This window comes from Pollicipes pollicipes, unplaced genomic scaffold (genome assembly GCF_011947565.3).
Source record: "Pollicipes pollicipes isolate AB1234 unplaced genomic scaffold, Ppol_2.1 Scaffold_4002;HRSCAF=4701_pilon_pilon_pilon, whole genome shotgun sequence".
Taxonomy (NCBI): Eukaryota; Metazoa; Arthropoda; class Thecostraca; order Pollicipedomorpha; family Pollicipedidae; genus Pollicipes; species Pollicipes pollicipes.
Genome location: NW_023596420.1, coordinates 16,677,182 through 16,691,989, shown reverse-complemented (window position 1 = coordinate 16,691,989; position 14,808 = coordinate 16,677,182). Strand labels below are relative to the sequence as shown.

General features: G+C 60.2%; 1 protein-coding gene across 1 annotated transcript; it reads right to left on the bottom strand.

Annotated features, from left to right (window-relative positions):
* Positions 1 to 3,628: 3,628 nt before the first annotated feature.
* On the bottom strand, positions 3,629 to 14,351 carry LOC119094165 (uncharacterized). Its single transcript, XM_037217240.1, has 14 exons — positions 14,333 to 14,351; positions 13,686 to 13,696; positions 12,679 to 12,774; positions 11,880 to 12,008; positions 11,365 to 11,759; positions 10,852 to 11,053; positions 10,427 to 10,561; positions 9,472 to 9,617; positions 8,800 to 8,914; positions 8,395 to 8,535; positions 7,256 to 7,438; positions 5,690 to 6,193; positions 4,766 to 4,954; positions 3,629 to 4,327 (listed from the first exon to the last, which is right to left on the bottom strand). Exons 1-14 carry the CDS (start codon positions 14,349 to 14,351, stop codon positions 4,115 to 4,117), a joined length of 2,478 nt encoding a protein of 825 aa, XP_037073135.1. The 3' UTR covers positions 3,629 to 4,114.
* Positions 14,352 to 14,808: the final 457 nt, after the last annotated feature.

Below are 14,808 nucleotides of genomic sequence, written 5' to 3'. Positions count from 1 at the left end.
CTCCAGTAGGTATCAGTGTATCGAGTATGCTCACCAGCGGACCGGCTCCACGCAGGGGATGACGTCACGCTGCGTGGCGGAGCGGTGACGTCAGGCTGCGTGGTAGAGCGGTGACGTCACGCTGCGTGGCGGAGCGGTGACGTTACTCTCCGCGTGGGACTCGTATACAAAGCGCGCGCGGGCTCACACGGGGACCCTCTCTCCTGCTGCGCGGGCTCACGGGGACCCTCTCTCCTGCTGCGCGGGCTCACACGGGGACCCTCTCTCCTGCTGCGCGGGCTCACACGGGGACCCTCTCTCCTGCTGCGCGGGCTCACACGGGGGACCCTCTCTCCTGCTGCGCGGGCTCACACGGGGGACCCTCTCTCCTGCTGCCCTTTTTGGTGGGACACTAGCAGACATGCGAGAACACGCGACGCAGCTGTGCCGCCCTGCGGGGGCAGACGGTGGACATAGGTCCTCGCCTGTGTAGTTGAGGTACGTGTACGGATATTTCTCCCTGTTTCCTACGTTGGTCGTTTCGTGTATTGATTTTACTAATCCATCGTTGCACCCCTTGTTATATTCCATTCTTCATTCGTCTGCCCTTGGTATGCAAATACATTAAGCAAAGGCTCTATCTTTTATCCATCCTGCAAACGATTCTAAGTCGCCCAGGCATTCAATCGGACTGTCAGTTACCCGGGGAAAACAAAACTTACGCAGTTACGCTGAGCTAAGCGTACCATGGGCTTAGCCCCTGGATGAGTCAAGGACGCAAAACAAGTAGCGGACGTGTTCCCTTTCATGAGAACCCAACGGCAGCCGGCTTTAAAGTTTAGGCGTGCATTTGGATGTTTTAGGAACTGTCAATAAATTACGTTATGCACTTGGACCATTGTTCAGCTCTCCCTGTTCATGGTTATGCCCTGGCTACGCTGTGTTAAGTGTAACGTCCCGAAAAAAGTAACGTCTGTATGGCCCCTAACTGATCTAGAGGCACACGACGCATATCGAGCGTGCCCTTGGTAAGCGATCTTCAATTTTCTCTTGGCTTTAGAATGCCCGGGGTTCAAACAACTGATGTACACCGGATTATTGAATAAACGTAATGCACGATTTCTCGGCAGGCAATCTTTATCGCAGCAACGCTCAAAGTATCCCAAACCTGTCAAATCAAATGAGATGTCAAATCACTGCGATGCCAACTTGTGAACCAAACGTTAGAGTGCGGCCCCGAGATGGTCTGAAGTGCTCGGATGAATTCCGTCTCCTTTCGTATTGATTAGTTCTAGCCAACGTGCGCCGTAGTTTTTGTGGAAAGTACTTCGTCGCACAAACAAATGCAACACAAATTGCGCGAGATGTTAAGCATCAATAATTTCATTAATGCCTGGAAATACCTCTCACCCAACCTTCTCTCATCAGTAACAATGGCTGGTCACGGTTTGCTCTCGCGGCTCCTGGTTAGTTGTAAGACTTGGCCGGCTTGTAGCTGGGCTGCGGGGGGTAAGAGGGGCGGGCGTAGGCCTGGTCGTAGCGGGCCTCACCCTCGTACGTGACGTCAGCGACGTAGCTGGAGTCGCATGTGCAACGGTGCGGTCACCTTATGAGCACGGCCGGACTATTTTGTTCAAACCACCCTTTCACGGCGCGCAGCTCACTACAGCCGCACTGCCCGTTGCCATTGCCACAATGCGTTGGCCCGAGGAAAATGCTTAAAATGTGACCCGAAGATCGCAGCTGTGTGCGTTCGACCTCGTTGGAATACGGATATCAGCTTCCAGTAAAACACGCTAGTTTGATTCTTGTTTCGGTTTTGCACGGTCGAACATCAGCCAGCGTGCCACTGAAGGCTTCGGAGCTCGTCGAAGCAGCGATTTCCAGATGCTGTGTCTAATTTGTGTAATTCCACCTGCGCGTGGAAGGTTCACCTTTCCCCATATGATAGCATTGTGAGAGCATTATCAGCCGGTGTTACAGGTCTCTCTCATCGGCCAAGACCTTTCTTGTTCAAATCACCGGTGGAGGGCGGAAATCGAACGGCCGCCACCCTGGCTTTAGAGTGGCCCGCATATTGACTAACATATGTCGCATGTAGACATTGGGACTGTGCACGTTTGATATCTATATATCAGAGCCATGGAAGGACTTCCGAACATTATCATTAGCCAGCGGCGCCTGTTTGGTATGCTCCCTGAGGGCGTAGTACTGAGACTGCACGGCCTATGACGTAAGGCAACACAGCAACGGCGCCTGAAACAAAAACTAAGGGCGCGCGCGAAGGGTGCAGTTGTGGACGCTTGATAGCCCTGCCTCGGGGAATCAAGCATCAAAACACCGCTATCAACCAGCGAAACCAATAAGCTTGATAAAACACGCTGCCAGCTTATTACTTTAAGCATGATGCCGACCGGCCAACGAACTTCTCCTTCTGAAACTTCTGCAAGCTTTTGTAAAAAGATGTTTCTAGTAGAATGCGCATAGTGTGACCGTTCACGTTTGACGACACTGGCTATCAAACGGGACCGTCCTCTGAGGTGCAAGATGTCTTAACAAACGCCATCGGTCTAATGCGATTTTTCAGACCACAGGATTCGCAAACCCCAAACCCCCACGACTTTTAACGCTGAAAGGGACATTTAGAGCGGTGTGGGGGGGGGGGGGGCACATCTTTGACCTTTGTCAAATTATGAATTCAAAGTTCATATGCTACCTTTCAACATAACATGAAACCCGCGGCATACTGAAGGTCGTTACGCCAACACAAGAACTTTGAGTTCACTATTTGTGCGCAATTATATGCACTTGCAAGAGCAAGAGCAAGACAGTGCAAAACCCATGTACGCATTGACATATATCGTTTGAAAACATGCCGTGCTGACACGTACCATGGAAGACATTTCGCGGACCGGCAGTACGCTAAAATATTTTTTCTAGGGAAAACTTAAAAATTTTGCCCTTCCGTTGCGAAATCCGGTTTGCATATGCCCCTAAGCCCTAAGCGCCATGTCTACACATCGCGTGATACAAGTGACGTTTCAGCATCCGCTTCCGCTTCGCAAACGCGCATTTTCCCTCCAGTAGCTACGGGTTCGAGCTCGGCTTTGGGGCTGAGGTTTAATATCGTCGAGACCCTCACTCTCTGACTTGGCAAACCGACGAACCTCTGCAGCTTTCATTCCGCGAGTGGAAGACCACGGACGGATGACAGCCCAAAGGGGATGTCCCCTTCTGCTCGGAACGTGGCTGGTGAGAGTACCGCCACCCGCCGTTACTGCCAGGGGAACATTAAAAGCGTAATTTGGCACTGTTGCAACCGCAAGATGATTTCTCGAAGACTGCAGAATCGACTCACACGCTTTAAATTGCTCCTGGTTAAACACTCCACGTAACGCTTTAAATTGCTCCTGGTTAAACCGCTCCATGTAACGCCTTAAATTGCTCCTGGTTAAGCCGCTCCATGTAACGCTTCAAATTGCCCCTGGTTAACCCACTCCAAGTAGCGCTTTAAATTGCTCCTGGTTAAACCGCTCCATGTAACGCTTTAAATTGCTCCTGGTTCAACCGCTCCGTGTAACGCTTTAAATTGCTCCTGGTTGAACCGCTCCATGTAACGCTTTAAATTGATCCTGGTTAAACCGCTCCACACAAAGCAAACATCTATTCGCAGACGTGACTGGGACAACACAGCAACTTCAGGCCATACCAGCGCATGCTTAAGGCGGACCTCGCGGGCCGCCTCTGCGCCAGAGACGCAGCTGGCCGGCGCCGAGCGGGAGCCCCCCCGGGGACGGAAGTGAAGCTTGTACATGGTGGCGCCGCGGCCCGGCACGTACCCGTCTGAGACTCAGCAGCCTGATATCACCGTCAGCCGCCCGACATGGGAACACGGCGCACACGGCCGCTCGGCCGCGCGCGGCGCAGCACGCACACTACTGACGACAAGCCAAAACAGCGCGCTATACGTCTGAGCTTCAAACAACGCTGCGATCAGGCGACTAAAACACCAACGATATTGCCAATAAGCCAAGCGTAACGATGATGATGCGGTGCCGAGCACGTCCGTGTAGATGCGGTGCGGAGTCGGCGGAGCAGCCGCCCCGCCTGGCGGCGTGCCGGTGGGGGCGCCGGACTAGGTGGGCGGGGGCCCGTTGGGGTAGGCCAGCATGGTCTCGAAGCTGGCAGCGAAGTTGTTGACGGCAGCGTCGCAGTCGCCGCCGCGCTCGCAGGCCGGATAGAGCGCCAGGACAGCCAACGCCAACAGCAGCAGCGCCTGGAAGGGCAGCGAGGCGCGCAGCACCCGCCGCATGGCCAGCAGCGTCCGGCCCAGCGGCCCCGGCGGCGCCTGCGCACAACACGCGCCGGTCAGTCGGAGCGCGCCGTCAGCGCGGCGGTCGGACGCCAGCCGCGCTCTGCACACCGGGAGGGCCGGCACTGCCGACACGCCGCGCTGGCCGGGCCCGGCAGAGCCAAACCGGTCCCCTGCGCCGATCGCTGGACGGCGCAGGCCGTCGTGTCTGAAGGCTCGGCCGCGCCGTCTGGCAGTAGGCCATCGGGGTCTCGTGTAGCTCTAGTGATAGCCGTGGCTCGGGTCCGGCCTCGCCGGCTCAGTCCGGGGGCTCAGACGACCCAACGGAGGCCTACACACTCCACTCACTGACCACGAACACAAACGTACACATACGTTTTATAGGCAGTAGCGTCGTACAAATCTGAAATCCGCCGCAATAGGCACGCCGACCGGAAGCGCAGGTCCGCGGTGGCCGTCCCCATCAATGCTCACCTCCTCGCTTACGGGGTGGCCGGCGTCGGCAGCCGGCGGCAGCAGCGCCTGGAGCGCCATCAGCTGGTGACTGACGGTGTCCCAGCGTGTCTGCAGATCCAGCACGCGGCTGCGCTGCGGTCCGTCACGCACAGCCAGCGACACGGACGCCATCAGCTCCGTGTGCGAGTCCAGCTCCACACCTAGACGCTGCGGAGGAACGGGTGCCATCAGCTCAGCTCAGCTCAGCTCAGCTCAGTTCAGCTCGCGAGAGAGAGAGAGAGAGAGAGAGAGAGAGAGAGAGAGAGAGAGAGAGAGAGAGAGAGAGAGAGAGGAGAGAGAGAGAGAGAGAGAGAGAGAGAGAGAGAGAGAGAGAGGAGAGAGAGAGAGGAGAGAGAGAGAGAGGAGAGAAGAGAGAGAGAGGAAGAGAGAGAGAGAGAGAGAGATAGAGAGAGAGAGAGATAAGAGAGAGGAGAGAGAGAGAGAGAGAAGAGAGAGAAGAAGAGAGAGAGAGAGAGAGAGAAGAAGAGAGAGAGAGGAGAGAGAGAGAGAGAGAGAGAGAGAAGAAGAGAGAGAGAGAGAGATAGAGAGAGAGAGGAGAGAGAGAGAGAGAGAGATAGAGAGAGAGAAGATAGAGAGAGAGAGAGAGAGAAGAGAGAGAGAGAGAGAATAGGCGAGAGAGAGAGAGAGAGAGAGAGAGAGAGAGAGAGAGAGAGAGAGAGAGAAGAGGAGAGAGAGAGAGAGGAGATAGAGAGAGAGAGAGGAGAGAGAGAGAGAGAGAGAGAGAGAGAGAGAGAGAGAGAGAGAGAGAGAGAGAGAGAGAGAGAGAGAGAGAGAGAGAGAGCGCAAATAAGACACAATCAGACAAGATCAGACAAGATCAGACAACATCAGATAAGATCAGACAAGATCAGATATCGGGCCAGCCTGGCCCCGGGAACTCACGCGGAGCCGACGCTGTTGCACGTCGTCCCAAAGCGTGGGCAGCACGGCCGATGGCATCGCCTCCAGCTTGCTGGCCGTGTGCTGCAGCCACTGCTGAAGCCGCCACAGGTCCAGCTCCCACTGGCACAGCTCGCGCTGCTGGCCATGCAGCCGCTCGTGCGCCCGGCGGCCCAGCTGGTCCAGCCGGCCGCGGAGCTGGGCGGCCGTGGCAAGCTGGCTGTCGGTGGCACCTTCTAGCGCCGCCAGCAGATCGGCCGCGCCCGAGCAGGCGCCCAGCGTCTGCCCCAGCCGCAGTGGCTCCGGCGCCGGCTCGTCCAGCAGTGACTCGAGAGCCGCCAGGCAGACCTCAGCCTCGTGAATGGCCGCCTCTGCCTGCGGAAAGGTCTCCTCCCCGGGACCTATCTCCTCTGGAGGACCGGCTTCCTCTTGGGAAGAGACGTCTGGTTCGAGTGGACCACCTGCCCCGGCATCCCCCGTCTTCCGTGGGGTGGCGCCGTCCACCTCCTGCCAAAAGGCGCAGGACACCTGTCAGTCGACCTCCACGGTACAAGAACAACACAACTTCACGAACTCATCCATGTGTTGGGTCAGTAAACCTCCCTTTAACATCCGAGACAAGGTGGCCACTAAGCGGTCCCACAGCCCGGCTGCAGTCCCATCATATGTTCATCACAGCATTCATCATTCCCCGTCCCTGAACACATCGCAATACAATCACGTGACCAGCGAACTACAGACCCAGCAGAGGGGGCATCCATTGAGTGAGGTCGCCAACTGTGCTGTGCCGCCAGGCGCGCGGGCGGTTCCAAAGGGGGGGGGGGGGGCAATGCCCCCTCCCGCGAAAGGGCCCATACTCGGCCAAACAGATGTCTTTTTTTACACAAAACGCAACAAATTTGGACGTCTTAGAGCTTCTGGGTGACCAGGAGTCGCGAGCGAAAGTGACGGGCCTACCAGCAGACGACAATAATTCCTCACTGATTGAGAGGGTGGTGATTGACAAATTTTTAAGGCTCATTATGGTGTACAGAGGCCCTACGCTGTTCCTGGCGAGGGGGGCGCTATATACCCACTAGCAGGGTGACTCCGATTGCCAGGGAGCCTCCCGTGTCGCTCTTGATTTCTTCACATTTTCTCAGGGGGCCCCCGCTGCTGTCTGGATCCTTTCTGCTGACACGCCGCTGGGGCACTCTTGACCATCAGGGGCCTTTCACAGATTCTTCACGTTGGACCGAAAGGCTCTGTATGCTATGGCCAGGGCCCGATATGTTAAACAGTCGGGGTATTCCACGTTACTCAGGGACCCTTCATCCCGGTTTCAGTTAACCTATCGACACACTTGCGATATGCTCATCGGCCCTCTACATTGGTCTAGGGTCCTTCCAATCCCCTGTCATTTGTGGAGGGCTCCAAGTTCTTGCCGGAGCCCCATCTGTGAGCCCCACTTCGGACACACTCGACCGTTCGGGGGCCCTCCACATCGGGTATCGAGTACTTCTATTTTTTGGAGGGTCCCACGGCCCAGCGTATGGGCAGCAATGACCGGTCAGCGGAGGCGGGTCCCACCTGGCTGACGACGTCCTGCTGCTGCAGCTCGGCCAGCAGTCGGTCCAGCTGCTGACAGGAGGCCGGCGGGCTCAGGTCGTACGAGTGCTGCTCCAGAGGACACTGCGCCTCCAGCCGGCGGGTCGTGTCGGCCGTCAGCTCCGCTAGCCGGGCACTCAGGCCGGCCCGCTCCATCTGCAGCTCCTGACCGGCACACACAGACACTGCAGCTCCTGACCGGCATACACAGACACTGCAGCTCCCGACCAGCACACACACTGCAGCTCCTGACCGGCATACACACACACGCAATGCAGCTCCTGACCAGTACACAGACACTGTAGCTCCTGACCGGTACACACACACACACACACACACACACACACACACACACACACACACACACACACACACACACACACACACACACACACACACACACACACACGCACGCACGCACGCACGCACGCACGCACGCACGCACGCACGCACGCACGCGCGCACACACACACACACACACACACACACTGCAGCTCCTGACCGGTACACACATACACACCGCAGCTCCTGACCGGTACACGCACATACACACTGCAGCTCCTGACCGGCGCGCGTGCACGCCGCACACACGCACACACACACACACACTGCAGCTTCTGACCGGCACATAGACATACGCGCAATGCAGCTGCAGCTGCCAACCCTAACTAAATGTCCAACTCATAAACCGAGTCCATTCCGTCGAATCCTGTATTAACCCATACGGCCACACCAGCGCAGACCTGGTAAGGGACCTCTTTCGCGCCCTCTTCCTCCAGGCACACAAGCACCGGCACCCACACACGCAAGTCGGCGTCGCGCCCGCGGCCAGCGGTATAACAGCGGGACATTGGGCCGGTCGGCCGGGTTCGAGTCCCAGAGAGGGTGACCTGCCTGATGCGTGCATGCTGCTTACTCCCTTTTGTGCGCCGTCAGCATATATCGATAAAGCATGTAGCAGAGCCGCTATTTGCCCACAGCCGCTTGAAAGAGCTCAAACAGATTAACACGGTTTCAACAGCCTGCGCACAACTGCCAGATGTGATAGGCCAGGCCAGGCTCATCTGTCACAACATGGCCTCCACCGCTGGCCGCTGCAGGCGGAAGGCCAACGGACTCACCTCGAGCTGATCGGCAGCGTCCGCCGGCGGTCCCGCGCGCGCCTGGCCGCGGAGCTGGTCGGCCCGCTGCAGGAGCTGATCGGCGAGCTGTTCCAGCCGCTGCCAGTCGGCCTCGCGAGGCGCGTGCACCTCCGCCAGCCGCTGGAGCCGGCCGGCGCGCCGCTCGGCCGCCGCCTGCAGCGTCGACCAGCGCGCCAGCAAGGCGGCCAGCCGGCCTGCCAGCGGGCCGGATGGCTGCAGCTGGCCGCGCTGCAGAGCCTCCGACAGCTGGCGGCGCAAACGGCCGGCCGGCTCGGCCAGCTGCTCCAGGTCGGCGACGGCGGCGCGCGCCAGCTGGTGTTCGGCGGCCAGCTGGCAGCGCGGGACGACCCGGCCGTCGAGCGGGTCGGGCAGCTGGCGGCCGGCCGAGTCCAGGCCGGCCTGCAGCAGGTCCGTGCCGCCGCCCAGCGTCTCTACGGCGGTCCACGCCTGGGCGAGGGCCGCTGGCCGGCCGGCCGACACCTCACAGATGCGCAGCCACCTGCGGCGCAGCAGGCAGAGCCGCGCTCCAGCCTAGACCAGTCGCTCCGCATCTCCCAGTCTCCGCCTGGGTATGTCGGTCCATGTCCCTGTCTCTGTCTATGCCTCCGTCCCTATTCCCACCTTGGCATATGTCCTTAGGTTTCCGTCTTCGTCCCTGCCTCAATTTATGCTTATCATCTTGCAAAGTGCCTTTGGCCACTGGCCGTCATACCAAAAAAGGGGACGTAGGACCTTTTTTGATCGACTCGGTTAGTCGGTATGACCGACACAGCGACAAAAAGTCTATCAATATGGGAAGGGAGAGGTGGCCAGAAGAGAACAACTTTTCAAAAAAGACCAATTCCGGATGGTTGGCACGTGTGGCCTTGCGCTCTGACTACGCCTCAGGCAGATGGCGGCTAGAAACATGCCAGTCCCAGGCCTCTCACCAACAAGCCGACAGCCCAAACGTATGAAGGCGGCACAGCTCGAGGTCAGAGTGGTGTCGACGGCGCCAGCAGCTTGTATGATCTGCCGCCCCACTGACCTCTGACCTGACCCTGCCGCCCCACTGACCTCTGCTGCAGGAGGTCGCCGGCACGCGTGACAGCCTGCAGCTCGCGCACGTCCGGCACGCCGTCTCCATCACCCGACAGCAGATTACACGGGCCCGTCACGTCACGCATCCGCTTGCTGACGTCGCGGATGTCGCGCAGCACGTCCTGCCGACGCGGAAAGCCGCGCTCAGCGCCGCGTCCCGGCCGCGCCCACCGCGGCGACCGCCACCACCGGGCCGGCCGTGACGCGCCCGTCGGCGCCACGCGGCAGCCGGCCCTCGCTCCGCCACACCACACCCAGAACTATCTAATGGTCACCAGCTGACATTGGCCAACATTCCGCCACACCACACCCAGAGCTATCTAATGGTGAACAGCCGACATTGGCGATTCATGCCTCGACGATTGCGGCATCAGTGCCTTGCAACTGCCAACACAGAGCACCGGGCCGGCCGCACGGCAGGGCCAGGCCCTCACCAACGATCCGGCGTACGCTGTATTGTATTCATCAAGGGATCAACAAACACACGGCCATCCTTGCACCAGCCGTGAATGAATGGTGAGCAGTGCTACTTGGAACAACCATAGGATTAGGTGATGATGATAATGGCTAGGCTATGAGGATACATACCAGAGAATAAGGCATAATGAAGGTCAGGGAACAAGTGTGGAGCGAGATAGCGCATAGGCGCCACCTTCAAAAAATGGCAAGGAGGGTACGGGAAAGACCAAGGTAGGGGACTATCCGCTTCTGGCCAAGCAACTGCCAACACATACACCGTACGCTATACACTATATTAACTACACGCTCAAAACTAAACGCTTTTGGCATCGCATAACTTCGGTCCAAACCGTCGGTTTGTCTTACGGGATTAACAGGTTCAGACGAGTTATTTTGCTCTAGTGTGGCTCGATGTGAGGCGCAGCTGGCGGTCGCCGGCACGGGCGGTGGGCGGCGTCGGCCGATCACTTACGTCCGTGTCCCTCTCGAGCTGGCGGTGCTCCTCAGGCGCGTCATCAGCCAGCTGGAGCGGCCGCTCCAGCGCCGCCTCGATGTCAGCCAGCCGCCGCTCCAGGTCCGGTCGGCGCCGCTCGAAGTCGGCGGTTGTCTGTCGGCGTCGGCATCGGCGCATCACCCGCCCGCTCCAGTCGGCAGCCACGTGGGGATAACACGACACGGCAGCCAACCACAGACCCCGCCACAGATACGGAGCGATTGCGCAGTGATAGACCCAGACCACGACACGACCGAAACCATTTAAGGGCTGGAGGACAGCCTGCAACGGCCGCGCCAGTAATGCGCCGAGCCGACACCAATCCGCGGCACACACGTACACCAGCCGGCCGGCACCAGCCCGGCTGAGCGCACAGGGGCCGGTGACAGCTGTCCGTCACTCACCTCGATCAGAGACTCGACCTTGAGCAAGCGCGCGCAGCGCAAGCCGTGCGGGTCCGTCTCGTCGCCGGTGCTGGCGCCGTCGGCGGCCAGCTCGGCCGGCAGCTCGTGCTGCAAGTAGGCCAGCAGAGCGGGTAGCGAGGGCTGGCCGTGGCCGCGTAGGCCGGCGGCCAGCCGCTGCCGGCTCTGCTGCGCCAGATCACCACTGCAACAGCGGAAACAAGCGTCAGGCCAATGCTTATGCGCACCAAACCGGCAGCATATCCGACGACGGCAGCATATATGGGCCCCGTAGATGTATCAAATTAGCAAAGTTACCTCGACTACAAACATGATTAAAAACTACAAGATTGGTAATAAGACGAAAGCTTATAGTCATTTTCCAAACCAACCCGACCGCACTTCTCAGGGCAGAGAACAAGCGTCGTGTGACGCCATACAAGCACCACAACAGACCGATGTGGTGGCGGCTGGCGGTCAGACTATTGGCGTGTGCCGCCTGTGAGGACGTCTCACCTGAGTGTCTGCAGGTGACGGGCCGTGTCGGCGTCAGCCGTCTGCTGGTGTCTGGTGCCGATCAGCAGCCGCAGCAGCAGCAGCCGCAGGTGCAGCTCTGCCAGCTGGTCGGCAGCGGCGCGGATCGCCTCGGCGCTCGCCAGCGCCTGCACCGTCCGCCACAGCCGCGCCGCCTTCTCCAGCTCCGACTGGAGCCGGTCGAGCGCGGCCGGCGGCGGCGGCGGCGGCGCGCCGGCGCCGGTCACGGCCTCCTCGGCGGCCGTCAGCTGCGCGTCGGCCGCCTCCGTCACCTCGCACCAGCGCCGCCAATGCTCGGCCACGTACGCCACGTAGTTGGTCCACGTTGCCACGCCGGCGGCCAGGTTGGCCTGGCGTCGCTCCAGCGCCGCCAGCTGCTGCGACCGGCCGGGCGGCGCCGACAGCTGCCGCAGCTGGGCCAGCAGGCGGCCGCCGCGCGTCAGCCGGCAGCCCAGCGCGGCCAGCTGACGCCGCCGCCGCTCCAGCTGCTCCGGTACCAGCGGCACCGACTCCAGCCGCTGTTTGTCGGCGTCAGCACGCCGCAGCCACACCAGGTACGTGGCCAGCAGAGTGCTGTACGACGACCACTGGGCGCCGTGGGCGCGTCCGTCCCGCAGTTGGGACAGCTGGCGCAGCACAGCGGCCAGCTCGTCACACAGCTGCTGGTGCTGCGCGGCCGGCATCTCCGGCGACGCCAGCTGCACCGCCAGCTGGTCCCGGTGCACACCAACGATGACCTCGATCGCCTGCGGGCGTCAAGACAGGTGACACCTCAGCGTTGGTCACAACAAAGGCGTGCACACCCACATGTCCCGTTCCGTTCCGTTCCGTTCCGTCCTGTCCCGGAGGTGACTGACCTGCGCTCGCAAGGCGTCGTTCAGCGCACGGTCGGCGGCTGGGCCGGGTTCGGCCGTCGGCACGGACAGCAGCAGATGGTGCCGCACGAACGCCAGCTGTCCGATGCCGGCCGGCTGCCGCAGAGACTCTGATACGACCGACCGGTACTGCGCCAGCAGCTCCGTCACCGCCCGCTCCCACTCCTGGCGACCCGGCACACACACTTACACACATTGGGTGGCGGCAGCCGCGGCTCGGCAGACCCACCTCCACGCCATCGATGAAAACGCATCCGCTACTGTCCCCTGGGTTGCCAGGTCTCAATACGATGTCGCTACGATGGTTCGCGTCGGCGCGACGACAGGGCGTCAGTACTGGGCCCCGGCGGCGGGCCGTCTGCGCGAGCTCGGGCGCCGGGTAAGCTGGCGGCCGCGGACCGGCTCGACGTTCGGGCCGCACCTGCAGCAGCTGGGCCGGCTCCTCGTAGTGTTCCGGCGCTGCCACCGTGCCGCACAGCTGATGCAGCTCGAGGCCCAGGTCGGCGGCAGCCTCCAGCTGCTTGGCCAGCTGCGGCAGCTGCGGCAGCTGCACGGCGTCGGTGATGAGCTGCAGCCGGCGGCGGCAGGCGGCCAGCTGGGGCCCACCGGCCGGCCGGCCGCGCAGCCGGTGCTCGGCGGCGTCGAGGCCGGCGCCGGCGGCCGCCAGTCGGGCCGACAGAGCACGCCCGGCGCCGGCCGACACCCGGCCGCAGCCCAGCACGGCGTCCAATAGGCCGGCCCCGGCGCCCAACTGTTCCTGTCGGCCGGCCAGCTCCTCGAGCAGACACTGCCGGCGCGGCGCCACGGTCAGCGCCGTCCGCCTACGGCGCGCGGCAGCGGCACAGGACTCACTCTGCTCACTGCCTCCACGCCTATCGGCGTGCTACTGCAGATCTAAACTAGGTACATCAAAACCCAGAACACGTCAGCGACACCCATACACCCCAGAATAGACTACCGCTCAAAAAAGGGAAACGATGAAAGGCAACTGTGATGCTTCCGAACGTCATTATCGCCCGCATATGCTTATGGGGCTACTCGGCAGTAAACGGGGATCTAGGTCAGTAAACGAGGGGGGGGAGGGGGAGGATCAGTAAATGTTCGTGCTACCGGCTCAACATCCATGACAGCCTAGTTCTTGTAAATCATACGAACTCAAGAGCATCCGCGCTCTGCGCAGATTCACGCAATGTGTGCCATCTCGCCAGCGCGCCGTCCGCACAAGCAGCATGCATTCAGCTGGCTGCATTAGGGGCTCACTTGACACACTCGGTCCAGGTGGCAGCTGGGGTCATACAGGCGGACACACGAACACAGGCACGGCCGGACATCGTGGAGCGTCCTAGCCCGGTGGACAACCTCGCTCCCTCATCCGCCACCGGTCGGCCGTGTTCGGCGTGACTAAGACCGGGTCGGCTTGAGACTGACCTGCCAGTGACCTGGGCAGGCACGCGCCGACAGTCACCGGGTCGGCTCGAGGCTGACCTGCCAGTGACCTGAGCAGGTACGCGCCAACATTCATCCGGCACAGTACCTGATCGGCGGCGGCGCCGGCGTCGTCCTCGGCCGCCGCCGGCAGCCGCTCCAGCCACTCGTTTGTGGCGTCCAGGAGCGCGGTCAGCCGGCTCCACGCGGCGGCGGCGGACCGACAGGCGGAGGCGGAGCCGGCCGCCGGCTCGGCCGCCTCCCCGCGCAGCTGGAGACACCCGGCGAGCAGCGGCCAAACCAGCGGCGACTCGGAGACTGGCGCTGGCGGCTCGGTCGCCTGCAGACGGCCCGACGCCTCCTGCGGACGCCGCAGCCCGGCGCCGTCAGCTCACAGCCGCCCAGCACGACCGCACACCGCAACAACGCTGATCAACAGGATTTGGGAAAAAAAACGTCGTGAAAACTATCCCCACACCTTTCGCTAAATGTTTCCACCCACATCGGGAGAAATCTTAGCAATATCTTTTAGCAATCAGCTTTTCGCAGATTCAACGACATCTACTCAATTATACTTGACAGCAGAGGTTACAACATATTTTAACGTGCCTGGATGTTGTACGATCATTCACCAGAACGTGAAATCGTACCCGTGTAGAACGTTTGCATTATTCCATCCTTTTTGACATCTGAACACCGATGAGACATCAGTTAAGGAACGCCCCTGCTGTGCACGGTTCAGTGCCAGGGTAGAATCCTATTAAATAGTGTAACAATGAAATGTGGCTGTCCTATGCAAACCAGATATAAAAGAAATGCGCAATCAATGTTGAAAACGGAAAACGGACAGGACATATATAGGATTTCACATCCCGAAAGCAAATAAAAAAATTCAACCACACTGGCCCGAAGAACATCCAGCCAAATGGTTCATAAGTTAAGACATTAGCCAAAGCCAACGACCCAGTAACGCACCATTAACATGTGCTGCATAACGTACGAGTTACGGATAGCACATCCCTCCCCCCCCCCCCCCCCAGAGAACACACACCCATCAGAGAACAGCCATTGAGCGGGGGAGGGGGGCCGCGACCCACCTGGTCCACGTCAGCGGCGGCCTGCAGCT